This window comes from Chiloscyllium plagiosum, unplaced genomic scaffold, assembly GCF_037043375.1.
Source record: "Chiloscyllium plagiosum isolate Xiang-an unplaced genomic scaffold, Cpla_swu_hap1 HiC_scaffold_20, whole genome shotgun sequence".
Taxonomy (NCBI): domain Eukaryota; kingdom Metazoa; phylum Chordata; class Chondrichthyes; order Orectolobiformes; family Hemiscylliidae; genus Chiloscyllium; species Chiloscyllium plagiosum.
Window position 1 is genome coordinate 66,166,103 of NW_028270158.1, and position 24,657 is coordinate 66,190,759.

General features: G+C 45.1%; 2 protein-coding genes across 3 annotated transcripts in view; one reads left to right on the forward strand and one right to left on the reverse strand.

Moving 5' to 3' along the window:
• LOC122560470 (kinesin-like protein KIF19) overlaps nt 1-24,657 on the reverse strand; it is a 332,615-nt gene that overhangs the window by 179,507 nt on the left and 128,451 nt on the right. For both annotated transcript variants that reach the window (XM_087998033.1, XM_087998034.1), the window contains 2 exons: nt 23,341-23,493; nt 17,342-17,464 (listed from right to left, as the gene is read on the reverse strand). In XM_087998033.1, coding sequence (XP_087854159.1) covers nt 17,342-17,464; nt 23,341-23,493 — 276 coding nt within the window. The remainder of the gene's footprint in view (nt 1-17,341; nt 17,465-23,340; nt 23,494-24,657) is intronic.
• On the forward strand, nt 10,797-12,260 carry LOC148146644 (uncharacterized). Its single transcript, XM_087998055.1, has one exon. The coding sequence runs from the start codon at nt 10,797-10,799 to the stop codon at nt 12,258-12,260; it is 1,464 nt and encodes a 487-aa protein (XP_087854181.1).

Here is a 24,657-nt window from a genome sequence, read left to right on the forward strand (position 1 = left end):
CCACCCATTTCCCTACATTTACCCCTTTACCTAACACTACGGGCAATTTAGCATGGCCAATTCACCTTATAGGAAGGATGTGGAAACTTTGGAAGGGGTTCAGAGGAGATTTACAAGGATGTTGCACGGTATGAAGGGAAGGTCTATTGAGGAAAAGCTGAGGGATTTGAGGCTGTTTTCATGAGAGAGAAGAAGGTTGAGAGGTGACTTAATTGAGACATAAGATAATCAGAGGGTCAGATAGGGTGGACAGTGAGAACCTTTTTCCTCGGATGGTGATAGCTAGCACGAGGTGACATAGCTTTAAATTTAGGGGCGATAGATATAGATGTCAAAGGTAGTTCATTTACTCAGAGAGTAGGAGAGGCGTGGAATGCATTGCCTGCAATAGTAGTAGACTCGCCATCTTTAAGGGCATTCAGATGGTCATTGGCTAGGTATATGGATGAAAATGGAATAGTGTAGGTTAGATTTGCTTCAGACTGGTTCCACAGGTCGTGCAACATCGAGGGCCGAAGAGCCTATAATGTTCTATCTTCCATGTACTGACGAGAAGTGACTGGAGAGCAGAGAGACTGATTGGGGGCAGCATCAGCGATATCCACCACCATCCAAGCCAACAGATGCCACTTCAGGGCTGAGCATAAGATCAGCAAGACCCTCTGTCCCGGCTCAGTAAGATAGGGGCAGAAGTGTGAGCTATGAGGCTAACAGGATAGGACCCTGAGATTTGCATTTACTCTCTTTCATTTCCCCTGTCACCTAGTAATTAACAGCTCTCTGTAATTACCAAGTTGGGGCTGTAAGGGTTAACTGGGGTGTAAGTAGCTGTCAGAGAAGGCTTATTTCACTTGATGCATAGCATTTACCTCTAAGCATCTGCCTTCTGTGTTTTTCACCACACCACATCTCACTACATAAGCCCAGCATCAGAACCAGGAAGTTGTTTTACAATAAACCAGCCAGCACTCCCAACAGAACTTGTTGATCAACCCTTCCCATTCAAATCTAAATAGTTAATATACCACAAACTGCAAGGGCCCTGACACTAATCCCTGTAGAACTCCACTTGACCCCACTTCCAGTCACAAAAATCATCCCTCAAACATCACCCTCTGCATCCTGCTACTCAGACAATTCTGTGTTCAATTTACCAAATTTCTTTGGATACCACAGACTCTTACCTTCACTATCAGTATCCCATGTGGGACTTTTTTTTAAAGATTAGATTACTTACAGTGTGGAAACAGGCCCTTTGGCCCAACAAGTCCATACCCACCCACCAAAGCGCAACCTACCCAGACCCATTCCCCTACACTTACCCCTTCACCTAACACTATGGGCAATTTAGCATGGCCAACTCACCTAACTAACCTGCACATTCTTGAACTGTTGGGAGGAAACCAGAGCACCCGGGGGAAACCCACGCAGACACGGGGAGAATGTGTCAACTCCACACAGTCAGTCGCCTGAGGCTGGAATTGAACCCGGGTCTCTGGCGCTGTGAGGCAGCAGTGCTAACACTGTGCCTTTATCAAAAGCCTTGCTGAAGTCCAAGCAGATTACATCAATGTACTGCCCTCATTCATATACCTGGTTACCTCTGAATAATTCAACTGAGTTGTCAGCCACGACCTCCCTATGCTGACTATTCTTGATGAATCCCTGCCTGTTCAAGTTACCCACTACTGAGGTTAGACTGACTGGCCTCTAGTTCCCTGGTGTATCTTCCTCCTAGAATAACGGACTGTCCTCCAATCCTCCCCAGTAGCCAGGAAGGACTTGCAAAATTTAATTATGTTGAGTTCACTCATGTCAGCTGCAGGACCTCTCTGCAGGAGTTCCTCAGAATAGGGCTCAAACATCTTCATCTGCTTCATCAATGACCTTCCCTCCACAATAGTGTGAGAAAGTGAGGATGTTCTCAGCACAATTTATGATTTCTCAGATACTAAAACAATTCACAGCCAAATGCAGTAAGATCTGGATAATATCCAGTCTTGGGTTGGTAAATGACGTGCATCAATTGTGCCACGCAGATGTGAGGTAATTACTATCCCTAACACGAGAGAATCCCCTGTTAATTTTCAATGACATTGCCATCAATGAATACCCTATCAACATCCTGATGGTTACTATGATCAGAAACAGAACTGGATGAGTCATATCATTATTGTGGCTAAAAGGGTAGGTCAGAGACTAGAAATCTTGCAGTGAGTAATTCACTTCCTGACTCCCCAAAGACTGACCATCATCAACAAGGCACAAGTCAGGAGTATGATGGAATACTCTCACTTGCCTGATGACTACAATTCTAACAATACTCAAGAAGCTTGGAAAAATTTCTGGCTGTCACAGGCTGCTCCTTTTTTGAGATATTTTTGGTGTTTGAGGTGATTTCCTCAAATTCCAGGAGCAGCAATTACTGTTTTATATGCTGTTGCATGGTTTTTCTCCAAAGTTCCAAAACAAAGTCAAACAACAGCATGTTTAAAAGGACAAGGGTCAGGCAAAGGCAGTACATGGTCAGTGCGGGAGAGAGAGAGAGAAACCCACACTGTTAACTGACACAGCAATGAACCTGCACAGTTACTGCCTTTGCTGTTGAATTTGTGTATCGCTGGACATCGGAGTGCATCTAGGAAAAGTTAAACAGTGAAATTCACAATTGATCTTGGAGGAACCTGTTTGGGAGAGGTCACAGCACAGAAACAGATAAGTGAATAGTTTTAAGTAAATCTACAATAATGAGTAAAGTGGGTTCTTTCTTGATTATATAGAACATGGAACATTAAAACACTGTACAGGCCCTTCGGCCCTCGATGTTGCGTCAACCTGTGGAACCAATCTGAAGCCTATCTAAACTACAGTATTCCATTCTCATCCATATGCCTTGCCAACGACCATTTAAATGCACTAAAAGTTGGCGAGCCTACTAGTGCTGCAGGCAGTGATTCCACACCCCTACTACTCTGAGTAAAGAAGCTACCTCTGACAAGTGTCCTATATCTATCACCCCTCAACTTAAAGCTATGTCCCCTTGTGCTAGCCATCGTCGTCAGAGGAAAAAAGCTCTCACTGTCCACCCTATCTAACCCTCTGATTATCTTATATGTCTCAATTAAGTTGCCTCTCAACCTTTTTCTCTCAAACGAAAACAGTCTCAAGTCCCTCAGCCTTTCCTTGTAAGGCCTTCCCTCCATACCAGGCAACATCCTAGTAAATCTCTTCTGAATACTTTCCAAAGCTTCCACATCCTTCCTACAATGCAGTGACCCGAACTACACGCAATACTCCAAATGTGGCCGCACCAGAGCTTTATACAGCTGCAGCATGATCTCATGGTTCTGAAACTCAATCCCTCTACCAATAAAAGCTAACACACTGTATGCCTTCTTAACAACCTTCTCAACTTGGGTGGCAACTTTCAGGGATCTATATACATAGATACCAAGATCTTTCTGCTCATACACACTAACAAGACTCCGACGTACTAACCCATCCTTCTACACCCTCATCTAGGTTATTTATATAAATGACAACCAGCAGTGGCCCCAAAACAGATTCTTGCGGTACACCACCAGTAACTGAACTCCATAAAACGCCACCCTCTGTCTTTTTTCAGCTAGCCAATTTCTGATCCAAACTGCTAAAATCATCCTCAATTCCCATGCCTCTATATTTTCTGCAATAGCCTACTGTGGAGAACCTTATCAAACAACTTACTGAAATCAATATACACCAACATGGGCAGCACGGTGGCACAGTGGTTAGCACTGCTGCCTCACAACGCCAGAGATCTGGTTTCAATTCCCGCCTCAGGCGACTGACTGCGTGGAGTTTGCACGTTCTCCCCGTGTCTGCATGGGTTTCCTCCGGGTGCTCCGGTTTCCTCCCACAGTCCAAAGATGTGCAGGTCAGGTGAATTGGCCATGCTAAATTGTCCGTAGTGTTAGGTAAGGGGTATATGTAGGGGTATGGGTGGGTTATGCTTCGGCGGGTTGGTGTGGACTTGTTGAGCCGAAGGGCCTGTTTCCACACTGTAATGTAACCTAATGTAAGCTAATGTAATCTAATATAATCACATCAACCACTTTACCCTCATCCACCTGCTCGGTCACCCTCTCAAAGAACTCAAGAAGGTTTGTGAGGCACAACCTACCCTTCACAAAACTGTGTTAACTATCCCGAATCAAGTTATTCCTCTCTAGATGATTATAAATCCTATCTCTTATAACCCTTTCCAACACTTTACCCACAACTGAAGTAAGGCTCACAGGTGTATAATTTCCAGGGTTGAACAAGGGAATGACATTTGCTATCCTCCAGTTTTCTGGCACTATTCCACAATAACAACATAAAGATTAAAGCCAAAGGCTCAGCAATCTCCTCCCAGGCTTCCCAGAGAATCCTAGGATAAATCCCATCCGGACAGTTAGGACTGACAGCTTAATGTTCCAGGATACAAATGCTGATCTATTTTTACACTTTCCAGAATTATGCTTTATTGAGATATGTCTCTTGATTTAACTCAAAAATATAAGTCATAAGTATCAAGCCTGGAGCAGTATTTTGTAGAGGAATAAGACGGTGCTGTTTTCTGGGTCTGTAGATTGGAAGAAGCAAAAATGGCCCTTAGTAGAGTGATAAGCTCTTCTTATCGGATGTGAGTGTTTCAGTAGAGTTTATGTGTTACTGAGGATTATACCTGCAATTAATGCCATTGGTTGTGAATCCTGTCAGATTGAAAGGATTGGTTGGAGCGACTGTTAGAGGCAATGAGGAACTTACAAGAGCAAGGGGATGTGATGGATGGCAGTTATAGGAAGGGAGAAAAGTCACAGATGGAGTCACAGAGATGGGTTAACTCCAGGAAAGGTAAAAGAGGGAGGCAGGTAGTGAAGGAGTCATCTGTGGCAATCCCCATTTCAAACAAGTATGCTGTTTTGGAAAATATAAGGGTTGGTGCATTCTCAGGGGAATGTTGCATGAACAGTCAAGTTCCCGGTATTGAGACTGGCTCTAATGCAATGAGGGGTATGACGGCTTCCAAGAGATTAATTGTGTTAGGGGATTCTGTAGTCTGAGGCACAGACAGATGTTTCTGTGGCCAGCAGCGAAAAAGCAGAATGGTGTGTTGCCTCCCTGGTGCCAGGATTAAGGATGTCTCAGAGAGGGAGCAGAATGTTCTCAAGGGAGAGAGGGACCAGCAGGAGGTTGTTGTACACGTTGGAACCAACAACAAAGGAAGGGAAAAGGATGGCATTCTGAAGGGAGAATATGAGAGTTAGGCAGGAAGTTAAAAAGGAAGTCCTCGAAGGCAGTAATATCTGGATTACTCGCGAACTAGTGAGGATAAGAATAGGAGGACAGTGCAGATGAATGCATGGCTGAGAAGCTGGTGTATGGGAGAAGGGTTCACATTTTTGGATCATTGGAATCTCTTCTGGTTTAGAAGTGACCTGTACAAGGAGGACGGATTGCACTTGAACTGGAAGGGTACTAATATATTGGCAGGAAGATTTGCTAGTGCTGCTCGGGAGGATTTAAACTATAATATGGTGGGGGTATAGGACCCAAGGAGATAGCGAGGAAAGAGATCAATCTGAGGCTGGCACAGTTGAGAAAAGAAGCGAGTCAAATAGTCAGGGCAGGCAGAGACAAAGCAGAGACCAAGGTAGGACTGAAAAATCAAACTGCATTTATTTCAATGCAAGAGGCTTAACAGGAAGGCAGATGACCTCAGGGCATGGTTAGGAACATGGGACTGCAATATCACAGCAATTACAGAAATGTGGCTCAGGGATGGACAAGACTGGCAGTTTAATGTTCCAGGATACAAATACTACAGGAAGGACAAAAAGGGAGGCAAGAGAGGAGGGAGAATGGCATTTTTGATAAGGGATAGCATACAGCTATACTCCAGAAAGATATTCCCAGAAATAGAGACAGGGAAGTTATTTCGTTGGAACTTAGAAATAAGAGATGGATGATCACCTTATTGGGATTGTATTATAGACCGACAATAATAGTCAGTGGGAAATTGAGAAACAAATTTGTAAGGAGATCTCAGTTATCTGTAAGAATAATAGGGGAGTTATGGTAGGCTGGATGTTTTGAAATGCATAAAAGTAAATAAATCCCCAGGACCTGATCTGGTGTACCCTAGAACTCTTTGGGATACTAGGGAAGTGGTTGCTGGGCCCCTTGCTGAAATATTTGGATCATCGAAAATCACAGGTGAGGTGCCAGAAGACTGGAGTTGATTAACATGGTGCCACTGTTTAAGAAAGGTGATACGGACAAGCCAAGGAAGTATAGACTGGTGAGCCTGACATCAGTGGTGGGCAAGTTTAGATTAGATTAGATTACATTACAGCGTGGAAACAAGCCCTTCGGCCCAACAAGTCCACACCAACCCGTCGAAGCGTACCCCACCCATGTCCCTACATTTAACCCTTACCTAACACTACGGGCAATTTAGCATGGCCAATTCACCTGACCTGCACATCTTTGGACTGTGGGAGGAAACCGGAGCATCTGGAGGAAACCCACGCAGACACGGGGAGAACGTGCAAACTCCACACAGTCAGTCGCATGAGGCGGGAATTGAACCCGGGTCTCAGGCGCTGTGAGGCAGCAGTGCTAACCACTGTGCCACCGTGCTGCCCTTCCTTTGTTGTTGGAGGGAATCCAGAGGAACAGGATGTACATGTATTTAGAAAGGCAAGGACTGATTAGGGATAGTCAACATGGCTTTGTGCGTGGGAAATCATGTCTCATGAACCGAGTGAGATTTTTGAAGAAGTAACAACGAGGATTGATGAGGGCAAAGTTAGCAAGGTTAGATTTCATGGAGATCTAGTCATTTGGATACAGAACTGTCTCGAAGGTAGATTTAGATTTAGATTTAGATTAGATTACAGTGTGGAAACAGGCCCTTCGGCCCAACACGTCCACACCGACCCGCCGAAGCGAAACCCACCCATACCCTTACATTTACCCCTTACCTAACACTACAGGCAATGTAGCATGGCCAATTCACCTGACCCTGCACATCTTTGGATGGTGGGAGGAAACCGGAGCACCCAGAGGAAACCCACGCAGACACGGGGAGAACGTGCAAACTCCACACAGTTGTGGTGAAAGGGTTAAAATTATGTCCCAATACATGTGTGAATCTTATTATGAATATGTTACCGGAATGGAAGGTGTTGCTTAGTCTTGCCCTGTTGTTCGCATGAATATGTTACCGGAATGGAAGGTGTTGCTTAGTCTTGCCTTGTTGTTCGCATGAATGTTTAGATCTCGAAAGAGTATTTAAGCTGGGAAAGTCCCCAGTTCGGTAGAGTCTGCTCCGGGTTACGTTTAACCGCCGAGCGTGGGTTGTTGGCAACCGCTCTACGAGAACTGACGGCTCCCAGTTCCGGTAACATGTAGAGTGAGTATAAACCAGACCCGTTGTAAGTACGAGACCTGGTTGAGGCGACACTGCGGGGAATAAAATACTCATATTCTAGCAAACTCGTCTCTCAGTTCTTTTCTCCTGGTCTGTGTCAGACTACTCTCCTGCGAACCCGATCCTTGAGAATTTATAAAACATTTTGGCGTAGTCGGCAGGATCAATCGCAATTGGGGAGAGATTTTGATACAGAACAATGTTTGGGAAAAGGACTAAGAAACCAGAAGAACAAACTGTGTAGGTCCCAACCGTCCCGGGATGGCAGGGACCGTGGCATGACGTGGCAGTTTGTTTGAGGAATGGTGGGGGGCGACCGGAAAACTGGGAAGCCGAGGGCGTAGGAACCCCAGTGTCGCTGCTGTCTACCCTTGAGAGGATCCCAGTCCTGCCGAAGAACCCCTTGCCTGGGGTACAGCGGAGGATGTGGGCAAATGGTGGGGGGCGACCGGAAAACTGGGAAGCCGAGGGCGTAGGAACCCCAGTGTCTCTGCTGTCCACCCTTGAGAAGATCTCAGTCCTGCCGAAGAACCCCTTGCCTGGGGTACAGCGGAGGATGTGGGCATGTGCGGCGGCTTGTAGACAACAGTCAGACAAGCGCCAAAAAGCTGAAGCAGAATTAGCCCTCCTGAAACATGAGCAGGGACTCAGTTCGGGAGATGCCTCTATGTTGAGGCAGGAAATTATGAAGTTAAAGGCTGAATTGACAGCATTAACTGAACTAGCAGGACGAACTATTATGTATCTGTCTGCTAAGAAACGGAAAGAGAAAAGGAAGGTCCCTCGAACCCCGGACCCAGTACAAGTACGGGCGTTTGTAGCCCAGTTAAATAACGGGGATCGGTGGGATATCGATCATTGGGATGGAAACATTTGGGGAGATTCAGATGATCAGTATGAAGATGACCCACCCGTACTCCAGGCTAAACCAGTAGTTAGGAGAAAACAAGTCCAGAGACGCCTCCCGGTGCAGCGGGAAGTAATGTTAGATGGGGAAGGGAATCCCATACGGAATGAACAGGGGGAGGCAATTATGCATGAATTACCGCGGGCTCAGCCTCCTGCGGAATTGGGATTTTGGTCCCGGAAATTGCCCCCGGCAGGGGAACGATACACCCCCTTTGAGAAACAATTGTTATCATGTTACTGGAGCTTGGTGGAAACTGAAGCTCTAACTATTGGACATGAAGTGATCATGAGAACAGCTATTCCTATCCTCCCGTGGGTACTCAGTGACCCCACTACCCACAGGATAGGAACTGCCCAAGAGAGCAGCATTATCAAATGGAAATGGTACGTGTCAGAAAGAGTGCGGACTGGACAAAAGGGAGTGTCAGTCCTGCATCAGCAAGTGGCGGAGGCCCCTGAGGAAGGGGAAAAGCGGTTTGAGGTGATTGAGTATAAAGAATCACCCGTCAAGATGGGCAAACGGTATGATGAACTGACCCTGGATGAACAAACCACGGCTTGGTTTGTAGATGGGTCAGCCCAATGGAAGGCAGGACAACGTAGATGGAAAGCTGCCGCTTTTAATCCGAAACAAGGTATAACCCTAGAAGAACTAGGCGAGGGGAAAAGTAGTCAGTGGGCAGAATTAAAAGCAGTACATATGGTGGTCATGCAAGCGGGGGTCATGGGAGTTTATTTGTTTTCTGACTCCTGGTCAGTGGTTAATGGCATGACCCAATGGATGCCAACTTGGCAGGCCAATCAGTGGATGATTCAGAATAGGGAGGTATGGGGTAAACAATTATGGGAAGATATATGGGAGAAGGCTCGACATCTAGATATATATATTACCCATGTAGACGCTCATACATCCCGAAATGATGCGGAAGCTTTACATAACCGATATGTAGACGGCATTGTCCGAGCCATGAGTGTACAAAGGGGCACCTCAGTGGACTTGGCTAGATGGGCACACCTTAAGGCCGGACACTGGGGAGTGCAAGGAACCTTGCAGTGGGCTCGAGATCGGGGAATAGATCTTATGGTAGATGATGTCAAGACTGCAGTAAATCAATGCGAGCAGTGTCAGCATCAACGGCAGGGAGTGCCCCAACATATGATGGGACATATACACCGAGGAGAGGGACCGGGACAGAGCTGGCAAATGGACTTTGTGGGTCCATTACCTTCCTCACAAGGATGTAACCATATATGTACAGCTGTGGACACTATGTCTGGGGTTTTGGTAGCCCATCCCTGTCGACATAACAACCAACAGGCTACCTTACGGTGTTTAGATTTGATCGAACAATTTCATGGATTGCCCATACAGGTCCAGAGTGACAATGGCTCCCATTTCACAGGAGGGATGGTGAAGCAGTGGTGTCATGATAACCATGTGGAGTGGATTTATCACGTGCCCTACCATCCGCAAGCTGCGGGACTTATTGAACGAATGAACGGGCTTCTAAAATCCTCCCTGCGAAAGGCAGGAGGATGTAATAATTTAACAGGCTGGAAGAAACAATTGATTCGGGTAGTAAAGCAAATTAATAACCGCCCATTGGGAAACGGGGTGACGCCCTTGAATCGGATGATACGGGTGTGTGATACCCCAAAGGCACAGCCTATTAAAATGTGGAAATTTGCTAAGGAAGCTAATATTCCCGTAAGGGCCACACCGGCTTCGGCTGGACTGGACTTATGAGCGTTAACTACACAGACTTTGGTCCAACAAAAACCTACGGTGATTAAGACCGGATTAGGATTGATTTGCCCCCATGGAACCTATGGGCATATCCTCCCGCGATCGGGATTGTCACTAAAGGGGATTGATGTAATGGCAGGAGTAATTGACGCGGACTACCAAGGAGAATTGGGAGTAGTCCTGGTCAACATCACATCTGAACCTTATGTGATACAGAAGGGAGACAGAATAGCACAATTAGTTATTAAACCATGTAACCTTACAACGGTGGAAGAGACGGGAGCTCCCGTTAAGGTTACTGAACGTGGGACGGGGGGATTTGGGTCTACTGACACTAAGGGTGCCAAGGTATGGGTACGCCAGACAACTGGTCCCCCCAAACCGGCAGAGATCATAGCCCAAGGAAAAGACAGTCTAGTCACCATTATGTATCCTGGGGAATCAGTCTGGAGGAGTGTGCCAGCTCAGTCATTGGTACCCTTATCGAAACAAAATGTAGGTTGGAAAATTAGTAGTGAGGAACGACAGCAAGATGATTTTAAGTGCGCGGCAAATCAATGGTGTACAATTTTAGATCTCACGAGTGATTGTCAAATGTATACTTGTGTACGATGTTATAAGGGGAGAAATGTAACTTTGATAACCCCTAACTGTACATTGATGTTGAATGCAACGGTGAATATGTGTCATTGGAATATAACCGCTCGTGAATGTGAAAGCTCAAACGGGACACGATGGAACATCACGACTGGAGATGAGGACATCTGGATCAGCAATGGAACAGTTATTCAAAACCGGACTCGAATGTTATGGCTGATCTTGGTGCGCCCTAACGTCTCTGACGCGCACCGCACACAGTTGGCTCCCATTATGTCAACTTGTCAGCAGATGGCCCAGGCAGTACTGCACACTGATGTTCACTGGCAGGTGCGGCTGCCGGCTATCCCAGAATGCCAACATAAGAGGAGGCGGCGTGCATGGTACAACACCCTGCTGGGAGGTGCAGGAACTGTCATGGGTATCTCGAATGCTATTGACTCTGAGGTAACCCGTACTAAATTATCTAACACGGGACAAGCCACCTCACAAGGACTACACACTATTGGAAGATGGATGCCATCCGTAATGATGACTCAAGGAGAAACAGCTAAAATATTGATACAATCCCTGCAATGGGAACTAGATGTCTGGGGTGCCACCCAGGAACTGTTTGACAACATTACAGCTCAGTTAAATTGGACTGCCTGTCATATTCAAATGTTGCACGCACAAATACAGAAAGAACGATTTTTGCGTGTGGTAACATCCCCCAATGTACAAGCGTGGAGGGGAATATGGAATGTATCTGAGAAATTGTGGATGATAACCCATCCAGAAAGAACATGGTGTAACGCAACTATGTGTAGAGGATACTTTGTTACCATGAATGTAACCCACACTGTTACGGTCTGTCGATATTATGTATTACCAGTGATTACATCTTCTGGATATTATTTTCTGAAGACAAGGGGACAGTGGTTTAGCCCAGATACCAATATTACCTATGATCTGTCCGCTTGTGAACAGACTGATCAGGGAAAAACTTGCCTACTGATGGACAGATATCGGGACCCTTGCTTGACTAAGGGAACGGCCCTGTGCGAATGGACTGTTGAAACTCCAAGGGACATGATGTGGCAGATTGGGCCACACACGCTCTGTGTGGCTACCAATAACCCACATCCTACGCTTCCCACAGTACCGTTCTCGGGATGCCTCTCAAATGTCTATCAGTGGCAATGGCAGAATCAGACCTATCTGTTAACCAATTATAGCAGTGCTCACCACTTTACCAAGGTGCAGTGGAAAGTGCTGATGAATCCTTGGAACATTTCCCTGGATCGGTTTAAGCAAGCATTGGACCGATCCGAGGAGCTTAAGCAGATATTACGAAAGCATCAAACCAATGTCACCAAGGTTACAGTGTCTACCTTTATACATGGACAGGAGGTAGTACATGCTGCCCATGTAATGGAAGTAGAGTCAGCTCATCATTGGTGGGATATGTTGAGTGGTATGTCCTCCACTGCGGGGAAGTTCCTATTCCCACCCTTATCGATCCTGGTAGGAGTCAGGATATTACAGCATGATCTTAACATGCTGTAATATCCTGACTTGCTTGTATATTTGGCGTGTACGTAGACGCTTGTTGGAAAAAATATATATGGGCATGATGTAACACATGTATTGGGCCAATCAGTGGAATGTGGTGAAAGGGTTAAAATTATGTCCCAATACATGTGTGAATCTTATTATGAATATGTTACCGGAATGGAATGTGTTGCTTAGTCTTGCCCTGTTGTTCGCATGAATATGTTACCGGAATGGAAGGTGTTGCTTAGTCTTGCCCTGTTGTTCGCATGAATGTTTAGATCTCAAAAGAGTATATAAGCTGGGAAAGTCCCCAGTTCGGTAGAGTCTGTTCCGGGTTACGTTTAACCGCCGAGCGTGGGTTGTTGGCAACCGCTCTACGAGAACTGACGGCTCCCAGTTCCGGTAACATGTAGAGTGAGTATAAACCAGACCCGTTGTAAGTACGAGACCTGGTTGAGGCGACACTGCGGGGAATAAAATACTCATATTCTAGCAAACTCGTCTCTCAGTTCTTTTCTCCTGGTCTGTGTCAGACTACTCTCCTGCGAACCCGATCCTTGAGAATTTATAAAACAACAGTCAGTCGCCTGAGGCGGGAATTGAACCCAGGTCTCTGGCGCTGTGAAGCAGCAGTGCTAACCACTGTGCCGCCCACAAAAAGACAGAGGGTGGTGGTGGAAGGTTGTTTTTCAGACTGGAGGCCTGTGACTAGTGGAGTGCCACAAGGATCGGTGCTGGGTCCACTACTTTTCAACATTTATACAAATGATTTGGATGTGAGCATAAGACATACACAGTTGGTGAGTTTGCAGATGACACCAAAATTGGAGGTGTAGTGGACAGTGAAGAAAGTTACCTCAGATTACAACAGGATCTTGGTCAGATGGGCCAATGGGCTGAGGAGTGGCAGATGGAGTTTAATTTAGATAAATTCAAGGTGATGCATTGTGGGAAAACAAATCTTAGAAGGTCTTATACACTTAATGGTAAGGTCCTAGGGAGTGTTGCTGAACAAAGGGATCTTGGAGTGCAGGCTCATGGCTCCTTGAAAGTAGAGTCGCAGGTAGATAGGATAGTGAAGAGGGCGTTTGCTATGCTTTCCTTTATTGGTCAGAGTATTGAGTAAAGAGTTAGAAGGTCAAGTTGTGGCTGTGCAGGACGTTAGTTAGGCAACTTTTGGAATATTATGTGCAATTCTGGTCTCCTTCCTCTCAGAAGGATGTTGCAAAACTTGAAAGGGTTCAGAAAAGATTCATAAGGTCGTGCCTCACAAACCTTATTGAATTCTTTGAGAAGGTGACTAAGGAGGTGGACGAGGGGAAAGCGGTAGATGTGGTGTATATGGATTTTAGTAAGGCGTTTGATAAGGTTCCCCATGGTAGACTAATGCAAAAAATACGGAGGTATGGCATTGAGGGTGAGTTGGAGGTTTGGATTAGGAGTTGGCTGGATGGAAGGAGACAGAGGGTAGTAGTTGATGGCAAAGGTTCATCATGGAGTGCCGTCACTAGCGGTGTTCCGCAAGGATCTGTTTTGGGACCATTGCTGTTTGTCATTTTTATAAATGACCTGGAGGAGGGGTTAGAAGGTTGGGTGAGCAAGTTTGCGGATGATACGAAAGTCGGAGGAGTTGTAGACAGTGAGGAAGGATGTGGCAGGTTACAGCGGGATATAGATAAGCTGCAGAACTGGGCAGAAAGGTGGCAAATGGAGTTCAATGTAGCTAAGTGTGAGGTGATTCACTTTGGTAAGAGTAACAAAAAGATGGGGTACTGGGCTAATGGTCGGATACTTGGTAGTGTGGATGAGCAGAGGGATCTTGGTGTCCATGTACACAGATCTTTGAAAGTTGCCACCCAGGTAAATAGTGCGGTGAAGAAGGCATATGGCGTACTGGCTTTTATTGGTAGAGGAATTGAGTTCCGGAGTACTGAGGTCATGTTGCAGTTGTATAAGACTCTGGTGCGGCCGCATCTGGAGTATTGTGTGCAGTTTTGGTCGCCATACTATAGGAAGGATGTGGAGGCACTGGAACGGGTGCAGAGGAGGTTTACCAGGATGTTGCCTGGTATGGTAGAAAGATCGTATGAGGAAAGGCTGAGGCACTTGGGGTTGTTTTCATTGGAGAAAAGAAGGTTTAGGGGTGACTTGATAGAGGTGTACAAGATGATTAGGGGTTTAGATAGGGTCGACAGTGAGAATCGTTTTCCACGTATGGAGTCAGCTATTACAAGGGGGCATAGCTTTAAATTAAGGGGGGGTAGGTATAGGACAGATGTTAGGGGTAGGTTCTTTACTCAGCGAGTCGTGAGTTCATGGAATGCCCTGCCAGTCGCAATGGTGGACTCTCCCTTATTATGGGCATTTAAGCGGGCATTGGATAGGCATATGGAGGATAGTGGGCTAGTGTAGGTTAGGTGGGCTTGGATCGGTGCAACATCGAGGCCCGAAGGGCCTGTACTGCGCTGTATTCTTCTATGTTCTATGAGGATGTTGCCAGGGTTGGAGAGTTTGAGCTATCGGGAGAGATTGAGTAGGCTGGGGCTATTTTCCCTGGAGCGTCAGAGGCTGAGGGGTGACCTGATAGAGGTCTATAAAATCATAAGGGGTATGGATAGGATAAGCAGACAAGGTTTTTTCCCCTGGGGTAGGGGAGCCCAGAACTAGAGGGTTTAGAGTGAGAGGAGAAAAATATAAAAGGGACCTAAGGGGCATCTTTTTCACACAGAGGGAGGTGCATGTATGGAATGAGCTGCCAGAGGAAGTGGTGGAGGCTAGTTCAATTGCAACAATTAAAAGACATCTGGTTGGGTTCATTAATGGGAAGGGTTTGGAGGGATTTGGATCAGGTACTGGCAAGCAGGACTCAATTAGGTCAGCATGGACGAGTTGGACTGAAGGGTCTGTTTCTGTGCTGTACATCTCTATGACTCTGTGACATTCAGGACAAAAACTGGAAGACCTGCGGATGCTGGAAATTAGAAACAAAAACAGAAGTTGCTGGAAAATCTCAGCAGGTCTGGCAAACTCTTCTGAGGAAGGGTCACCAGACCTGAAACATTAACTCTGATTTTTCTTCATAGATGCTGCCAGAGCTGCTGAGCTTTTTTTTAGCAACTTTTGCTTTTGTTACCATTCAGGACAAAGCAGCTTGACTGACATGACCATGACTAAGCACCACATTACCAACCTTCAACATTCACTCTTTCTACCATAGATGCACGCTGATAGCAGTATGTGCCATCTGTAAGATTCATAGCAATAGCTCACCAAGGCCCCCTTGACATTACCTTCCAAACCTGCAACCTGCATTATCTAGAAGGCAACAGAAACACGGAATACCACCACTTGCAAATTCCCTTCCAAACCATACACTGTCTTGACTTGGAAATATGTCACTGTTCTTTCACTGTCAAATTCCTGGAATTCCTTCCCTCACAACATTGTGGATGTATGTATACTAAATGAACAGCAGTAGTTTAAGAAGACAGCTCAATACCACCTTTCTCAAGGGTAATCGAGGATGGGCAATGATTAGATTAGATTACATTACATTACAGTGTGGAAACAGGCCCTTCGGCCCAACAAGCCCACACCGACCCACCGAAGCGCAACCCACCCATACATTTACCCCTTACCTAACATTACGGGCAATTTAGCCTGGCCAATTCACCTGACCTGCACATCTTTGGACTGTGGGAGGAAACCGGAGCACCCGGAGGAAACCCACGCAGACATGGGTAGAATGTGCAAACTCCACACAGTCAGTCGTCTGAGGCGGGAATTGAACCCAGGTCTCTGGTGCTGTGTGGCAGCAGTGCCACTGTGTCGCCATTTTTTAAAAAAAATTTTCGTTTCTGTCTTTTATTACATTCAATGAGCTGTTATTGCGAAACAAAAGGAGAACATTTCAGAAATATTAGATTTTAAACACAATAACCCAATGCCCCTTTCAGCACAATGCAGGCCTGTTCTACAGATCTGAAAATAAACAGCAATATTTTAAAATCACAAAGGCACAAACAATTTTTAAAAAGTTATAAAAGCAGCAGAGGTATTGATAATTCCTTTTAGACATTTGCTATGCTGAATCCCTTTCAGGTAACCAACATATTTCCTCAACTTCTAGCCACAATATTTCCCCTCCAACCTGAATGCTTTCATATTTTGGATTCATCAACTCATTCCCCCACCCCCACATCTTCCAGTACCAGCCAACATCAGACTTCCTAACTTTGTGCGCTACACTCCTTTTCCTTCAGGTTCCCCACTGTTTATACATTGACTATCATTGTATTTTCTCTTTCCCAAGTGTTCAACCTTACTTTTCCTATCTTTACCTTTATGCTGGAGTTCTGATTTTCTGCTGAAAATAACTCCAAATGCTTCCCAGCTCACATGCCACTGTCAAATACAAAAATTGCACATGATTGAATGTGCAATTTCAGAGACTTGAGATTGTTTAACTAACAATAATCTCAGAGTTGAACAGTTGGAGGGTCTCAGACAGTAGGCACTTGCCCACTGAATGTCCCAACTTCCACGACAATTCCCAGGGAGTTCAGTTGAATTGAGATGTCTGCATAGTCCCACGTGAAGTTTCTGTTGCAGCATTCTTCTTATCAGAGGTTCTGGGTTTTTGAAATGGGCTTTATAAAACCCATTTTATACTGAGTTTGAACTAGCAGTTGTACACTTAGTGACATTTGTTGAAGCTTTCAGTATGCTCAATGGATGTGTTTTGTAGTGAAGTGCTATGGAATTAAACAGATTCAAGCATTCACTTGAACATTCATTGGTGGTGAGGTTGGGGGGAATGGAAGGTGGTGAATTCACTCAATACAAACATACTGCATTTTTTCTATCAAGGTCCAATGGTGCTTGTACTCTAACAAAACTGAGAAACACAAGGAATATACAAACATCTTACGTCCTTATATTTGAGAGTCGTCAATCCTCTTTCAACCTGAACTCCTATTTAGGAATCTTCTGCTATCACCTCCCTTCACATAATGGAAGGAAAAAGAATGGTGCAACAGAATATAAATCGCATTCAAATCAAAATGTCAGCAGCAATAGGATGCCATCCATACCCTTGTTTTAATGTTCTTTGCACGGTCAGCATACATCAGTGTATTCCTGGATTCCTCAAACGAAGCACTGGCAGGACTGATGTGAGCAATCATTACTGTTCTGCTGTTTCCACCCAATGAGTCCTGTAACAATTGAACAAAACTTAATGTTCACTTAGAAATCCAGAGTTTAGACCCCAGTCTTGCTAAATTTTGGATGATGAGATTCACCGCTCAATGATTAGGAGCATAGCAGATAAGTGCATAACAATTAGGAACAGGAGTAGGCTGTTTGGTTTCCTGAGTCTGCTGCACCATGTCTGATTTTACATTCCTCACATCCACTTTGCTGTGATTTTTCCCATAACCCTGGATTTCCCTATTGATCAAGAGTCTACCTATCCATAGAACATAGAACAGTACAGCCCTTAGGCCCTCAATATAGTGTCGGCCTTTTATCTTACTCCAAGATCAGGCTAACCTACATACACTTCATTGTACTAACTTCCACGTGCTTTTCCAAGAGTTGCTTAAGTGTCCCTAATGAATCTAACCCTACTACCACGGCTGGCAGTGCATTTCGTGCACCCACCACTCTCTGAATAAAGAATAAAGGTTTCCTCTGGGTGCTCCGGTTTCCTCCCACAGTCCAAAGATGTGCAGGTTAGGTGAATTGGTCATGCTAAATTGCCCGTAGTGTTAGGTAAGGGGTAAATGTAGGGGTATGGGTGGGTTGCGCTTCGGCGGGGCGGTGTGGACTTGTTGGGCCGAAGGGCCTGTTTCCACACTGTAATGTAATCTAATCTAAAAAAACCTACCTCTGACATCGCCCCCTAAACCTTTCTCCAATTACCTTAAAATTATGCCCCTCGTGATAGACATTTCTGCCAGAGGAAAAAGTTTCTGTCTATCCACTCTATGCCTCTCAACGTCTTGTACACCTCTATGTAGTCACTTCTCATCCTTCTTCGCTCCTTCAGAAAAGCCCTAGCTCCCTCAATCTTTCTTCATAAGACATCCCCTCCAGTCCAGGCAGCATCCTGGTAAATCTCCTCTGCACCCTCTTGAAAGCTTCCACATCTTTCCTATAATCAGGCGACCAGAACTGAACACAAATTCCAAGTGTGGTCTAACTAGGATTCTACAGAACTGCAGCATAACCTCGCGGCTCTTAAACTAAATCTCCCTGCTATGAAAGCCATAGCTATGCCTTCTTAATAACCCTACCAAATTGGGTGGTAACTTGGACATGGACATGGACCCCAACATGCTGCCTGATCTGCTGTGCTTTTCTAGCACCACACTCTCAACTCTACTTTTCATCTACCACTACACTCTGTCTTCCATGGGTGAGCCAATTCTGTATCCAGATAGACAGGTTTCCCTGTATCTCAGCCTTAAATAAACACAAGGACTCTGCCACCACAGCTCTCTGTGGCAAGGAGTTCAAAAGACACACAAACCTCAGAGAGAAGAAATTCCTCCATATCTCAGTCTCAGATTGTCGTCCCCCTTATTCTGAGGCTACGTCCTAGGTCCAAGACTATCCTACGTGGGAAACATTCTTTCAACATTTATTCTATCAAGCCTCTTCAGAATCCTATCTATTTCTATTCTATCTCATTGAAATATAATAGGATAGAATCCCTACAGTATGGAAGCAGGCCATTTAGCTAATTCAGTCCACACCAACCCTCCGAAGAGTATCTCACCCAAACTCAGACCCCTACTCTATCCCAGTAACCTCACACAATGCATGGCCAATCCACCTAATCTGCACATCCCTGGACACTGTGGCAATTTAGCATGGCCAATCCACCTAACTTGCACATCTTTCGACTGTGGGAGGAAATCCACGCAGACAGGGAGAAAATGTGCAAACTCCACACAGACAATCGCCAGAGGGTGGAATTGAACCCGAGTGCCTGGCAATTGAGGCAGCAGTGCTGCCCCATTCTCCTTTCATTCCTCCAAACTCCAGCGAGTAGAGCTCCAACCTGTTTAACCTTTACACAAAAGACAATCTCTCCATATCAGGGATCATCTTAGGTGAACCTTCTGTGAACTGACTCCAATTAAATATCTTCTGAATAAGGGGATGAAACTACTCACAGTATTCCAGATATGGTCTCACCAGCATATTTTACAGTTGTAGTAAGAGTTCCCTACTCTTATAAACCTACCCCCTGAAATAACTATCAACATGACCATCACCAACAAGAGAAAATCTAAGCACCGCCCATCGACATTCAATGATGTTACCATCACTGAATCCCCCACTATCAACATCCTCAGAGTTATCATTGATCATAAACTTAACTGCACTCACCATATAAACGCAATGGCTACAACAGCAGGTCAGAGGCTGGGAATTCAGCCTGAAGAAGGGCTTATGCCCGAAACGTCGATTCTCCTGTTCCCTGGATGCTGCCTGACCTGCTGTGCTTTTCCAGCAACACATTTTCAGCTCTGATCTCCAGCATCTGCAGACCTCACTTTCTCCGCTGGGAATTCAGCACCAAGTAACTCACTTCCTGACTCCCAAAAGCCTGTCCACCATCTACAAGAATGGGGGGTGATCTCATTGAAATATGAAGGTTTCTTAGGGGGAATTCATAGGGGGGGATTGCTGACAGGATGTTTCCATTCATGGGAGAACCCAGGACCAGAATAAGGGAGTGCCAATTTAAAATTGAGATGAGGAGGATTTTTTTTTCTTTCAGAGGTTCGGGAGTCTTTGGAACTTCTTGCCACAGACAGCTGTGGGGGCAGAGTCCTTGTGTATATTTAAGACTGAGATAGATACATTCTCAATCAGTAGGGGTATCAAGTGTTAATAGAAGAAAACACAGGAAAGTGGAAATAAGAAATGTCAGATCAGCCATGATGTTATCGAATGGCAGCCTGGGCTTGAAGGGCCAAACAGCCTCCTCCTGTTTGTACTGTGTATGGTCTTAATTGCAGCTAAAGAAATTGGAGAGACGTAAGTTAAGAGATCTGATAGAGGCTTTAAAAATCACGAGCAAGCTAGATGGAGTAGATATAGAAAAACTGTTCCCATTTGTAAAATGAACAAGAATCTGAGGTTACAGATTTAAAGTGATTTGCAAAAGAAGCCAATGCAGGGTGAGAAAGGTCTTTATCATTCATTGAGTAGTGAGGGTATGAAATGCACTGTCTGGAGACATGACAGAGGCAGGTTCATCAGAGGCATTCACAATAAAATTATTTGGATCAAAATAAAGTGCAGGTTCATGGGGAAAATGTAGGCAATGATGTACATTTGAAGAGCCAGAGCAAACTCGATTGGCCAAATGGCCTTCTTCTGCAGAATAACATTTCTGTGATTCTGAAAAGCTTTAAGTCGCACTCCATGACTTGGTGTCTATAATGATGCTGAACAGGTTGAGTATCAACTTGTAAATTCTTCCAATGTTTAACAGGTAGTAAGAGCAGAAGAGATTCCTGGTCAGTTGTGTGGTGGGAGAAAAATTGGATATTGGACATTATATGTGATAAATGGAGACTGAGAAAGGAGTGGCAGAATTGAACAGAGCCAACATGGATCTATGGAAAAGAAATCATGTCTGACAAACTTGTTAGTTTTTTTTGAGGATATCACTTGCAGCATGCCTCTCTCGACCAAAATTGGAAAGAATTATGAATTTTGCTTCCAATTTTCACCATGCTCTCACCTTCACTAGTCTATCTCGGACTCCTCTATTCCCTTCTTCTGTTTCTATGTCTGGGGACAGGCTGGCCACGAATTTCCACTACAAACCCACCAACTCCTACAGTTACCTGAACTGAACATCCTCAAACCCTGCTTCCTGTAAGGACTCCATCCCACTCCTTCAGTTTCTCTGTCTCCATTGCATTTGTTCTGATGTTACTACTTCCCACAGGGAGACCTCAAAACAATTGTCTACCTTCTTCCCCAACCAAGGGATCCTGGTTGATAGGGCCCTCAGCGGTGCCTGACACATCTCCTGCATTCTGCCCTCACCACTTCTCTTACCTCCCACAACAGCGATTTGGTTCACCACTCCTCACTTAACACTGCACCCGATCCACTACCAATGGATCATAAGCACCATTAGGACCATCTACAGTGGGATGCCACTACCAGACATATACTCCCTTCCCTTGTCAGCCCCAGATACACTTCCAGGTGAAGCAGCACTTTATCTGCACTTCACTCAATCTAGACTACTGCTCACAACGTAGTCTCTACACTGGGAGACAAAATCCAGACTGGGTGACTGCTTTGCGGAACACCTAAGTTCTATCTGCAAAAATGATCCTGAATTTCAAGTTACCTGCCATTTCGGCACACCACCTTTTCCCTGACTGACATCTTATTGCAGTGCTCCAGCAAGGCTCAATGCAAGCTGGAAGAACAGCATCTCATTTTCTGCTTGGGAACTCTGCAGACTTCAGGACTCAATATTGAGTTCTATGATTTTAGGGGCTGAACAACTTCTTTCATGTCCCTATCCCAACCCCACATCCCAGGTCATGTCATCACATGGATTTTCAGCACAGCCAAACCATTTTCACCATGAACGGAACCCCTTTAGCAAGTTTTCTTTTTCCCTGGCTTACCATGTCCATTATTTTGTCTACCTAACTTTGACTTTCTCTCCCTCTGGGTTCCATTTCCATCTATTGCTTACTTCTTTCCCCCATCCTTGTGTTCAGCATAAATACCACCTTTCCCTCTCTACCATCATTTCTGAAGGAAGGTCACTGGACCCAAGATGTTAACTCTGCTTTCTCTCCACTGATGCTGTCAACCTGCATGAATTTCACAAACAATGTGTTTTTATTTCAGCATCTGCAGTTCTTTGTTTTAACTGACATGAGTTTTGTGAGACCACGCTTGGCATATTGTGTAGGGTTGCATCTCCTTACCTAACTAAGAATGAAGTTGCCACAGAAAATAGTGCACTGAAGTTCACCAGATTAATCCCTGGGATGGGAGAACTGTTTTGTGAGGAAGGACTGAGAAAATTGAGCCTGCATTCTCCAGTGTTTCAAGCAATGAAATGTGATCTTACTGAAACATAAAAAAAATTCTTACAGGAATGACAGTGGATGCGGAAAGGATGTTTCCACAGGATGGCAAGTTGGGAACTAGGGATCATGATCTCAGAATTAGGGGCAGGGATTAGGGGCTGAGATGAGAAAGAATTTCTTCACTCAGAGTGGGGAGTCTTTGGAATTCTCTATCCCAGTGGGCTGTGGAAGCTCAGTCACTGAGCACGTTCAAGACAGAAATCAATATATCTGATGGCAGGAGAGGGAGACAGTGCAAGAAAAAGGCATTGAGAAGATGATCACCCATTGTCGAATTATGCTCAATGGGCTGAATGGCACACTACTGTTCCTGCAGTCTACCTTCACTAGCCATAGCTCCATACTGAAGCATCAAGGACACATGTATGTTGCTACAACCACTCGACTCGTTTGGGCTGGGGCTGGGGATGGGGAGCTAGAAAGTTAGCTGGACAGTTGTGGATCAGGGTCTAGATTAGAGTGGTGCTGGAAAAGCACAGCAGGTCAGGCAGCATCCGAGGAGCGGGAAAATTGATGTTTCAGGCAAAAGCCCTTCATCATTCCTTCACGTTCTGCTGTTAAATGAGTAACTACACGGATGGTACAGGTAATTGTTAACATGATACAGGGCTGGAGAGTTGGTGGGGGAAAGCCCTGTACATTCCTGGTGAATGGCTTTTGCCCAAAATGTCGATTTTCCTGCTCCTTGAATGCTGCCTGACCTGCTGTGCTTTTCCAGCACCACACAAATCTAGACTCTGATTTCCAGCATCTGCAGTCCTCACTTTTGCCGAGTTGTTGTGGATCAGTTTGATGTCAATAGCATGGAGTTCGATCTGCATTCCAACTGGGCTGAAGTTACAGCATCCCTCATTGACCTATTCACTGTGAAGTCTATGGCACTAGAAGTTTCTCCTGCCTCCATGCAGACAAATCTGCATTAAAATAGAAGCAAACAATACCTTCAGAAGCCGGGTCAATTTGCTGTCTCTGTAGTTGACATATTGGGATCGATTTGCTCCTTTTTCACTCAGTGCATTGATACAGTTGCCCAGGGCCAACAGGGATCGATTAATGTGGGCTCCTTCCTTCATCCTCTTGCCTGTGTTCTGAGTCTGTTAACAGAGAAAAAAATACTGAGCTACCTGTATGTTTGCCCTTTCTGTCTTGTTGTTTATCCCATACTGTTCCTTGGCTGTTTCTGTCTTTTCTGTATCAAAACCATCAGATGAATAGGAGAGACTATCACCCATTGCTGTCGGATCGCCTACAACCTGGTGCCCTGTTCATTCCTTGTATCATGGCACTAATTCCTGTGACAAGCTTTGTCCATCTTCTACCAGTTTTGCCAGCATTGAGCCGAATGATTCCTTATTCAACCCCTTACGATTCTTTTCAGCTTTGCCACCAACGGACTTCTAATCTCACAATCTCTTACATGATTTCTTTTGAAAACCCACCACTAAATCATCCAATTAAACTACTAAACTGTCAACAATTGACAATCACTGTCAACCAGGGGAAGTGCAACATCACAAAAAGTAGAGGATGGGAAGAGAGAGAGGACAAAATGAAGCTGGATCGAAAAATAATGCACTTCAGCCCCTGCAGTCATTGCCCACCTCTCTTGAATACCACATGCTCCTTCTCCAAGGTCACAAGGCACAAACAAAAAGAGGCAGCCAGTCAAGAATTACAATTTTTAAATATTATTGTTCATTGGCTTCAAGTTTCTTAAAAGCTTTATCTGCTATGAAGTTTTCTTAAGGAAACTTATTCTACTTGTTTTCCATGTTGCAATTTCCCATACAGTGTGATATTTGTTATCATTTATTTTCTTTCTCTCTGTTAGTATTATTTCAGCTTCTCTCTCCTCAGAAACTATTTCTATGTCATTCAAGAATTCCAATCACCAAAGTATCATAGAATCATAGAATCTCTACAGTATGGAAACAGGCCATTGGGCCCATCGAGTCCATACCAATCCTCCAAAGAGCATCCCACCCAGAACCCCCATTCCTGTAACCCTGTATTGCCTTTGGCTAATCCACCTAGCCTATACCATGGGTGATTTAACATGGCCAATCAACATGCACATCTTTGGACTGTGGGAGGAAACCGGAGCGCCCAGAGTAAACCCCACAGACGTGGGAAGAATGTAGAAACGCCACACAGACAGACAGTCACCCAAGGTTGGAACTGAACCTGGGTCGCTGGCATCATCTGGCAGCTGTGCTAACCGCTGTGCCATCCCATAATAGGGAAATAAATTGTGATTG

Coding starts and splice junctions, on each gene's coding strand:
- LOC148146644 (XM_087998055.1), top strand. CDS start 10,797: ATGTGTCATTGGAATATAACCGCTCGTGAATGTGAAAGCTCAAACGGG.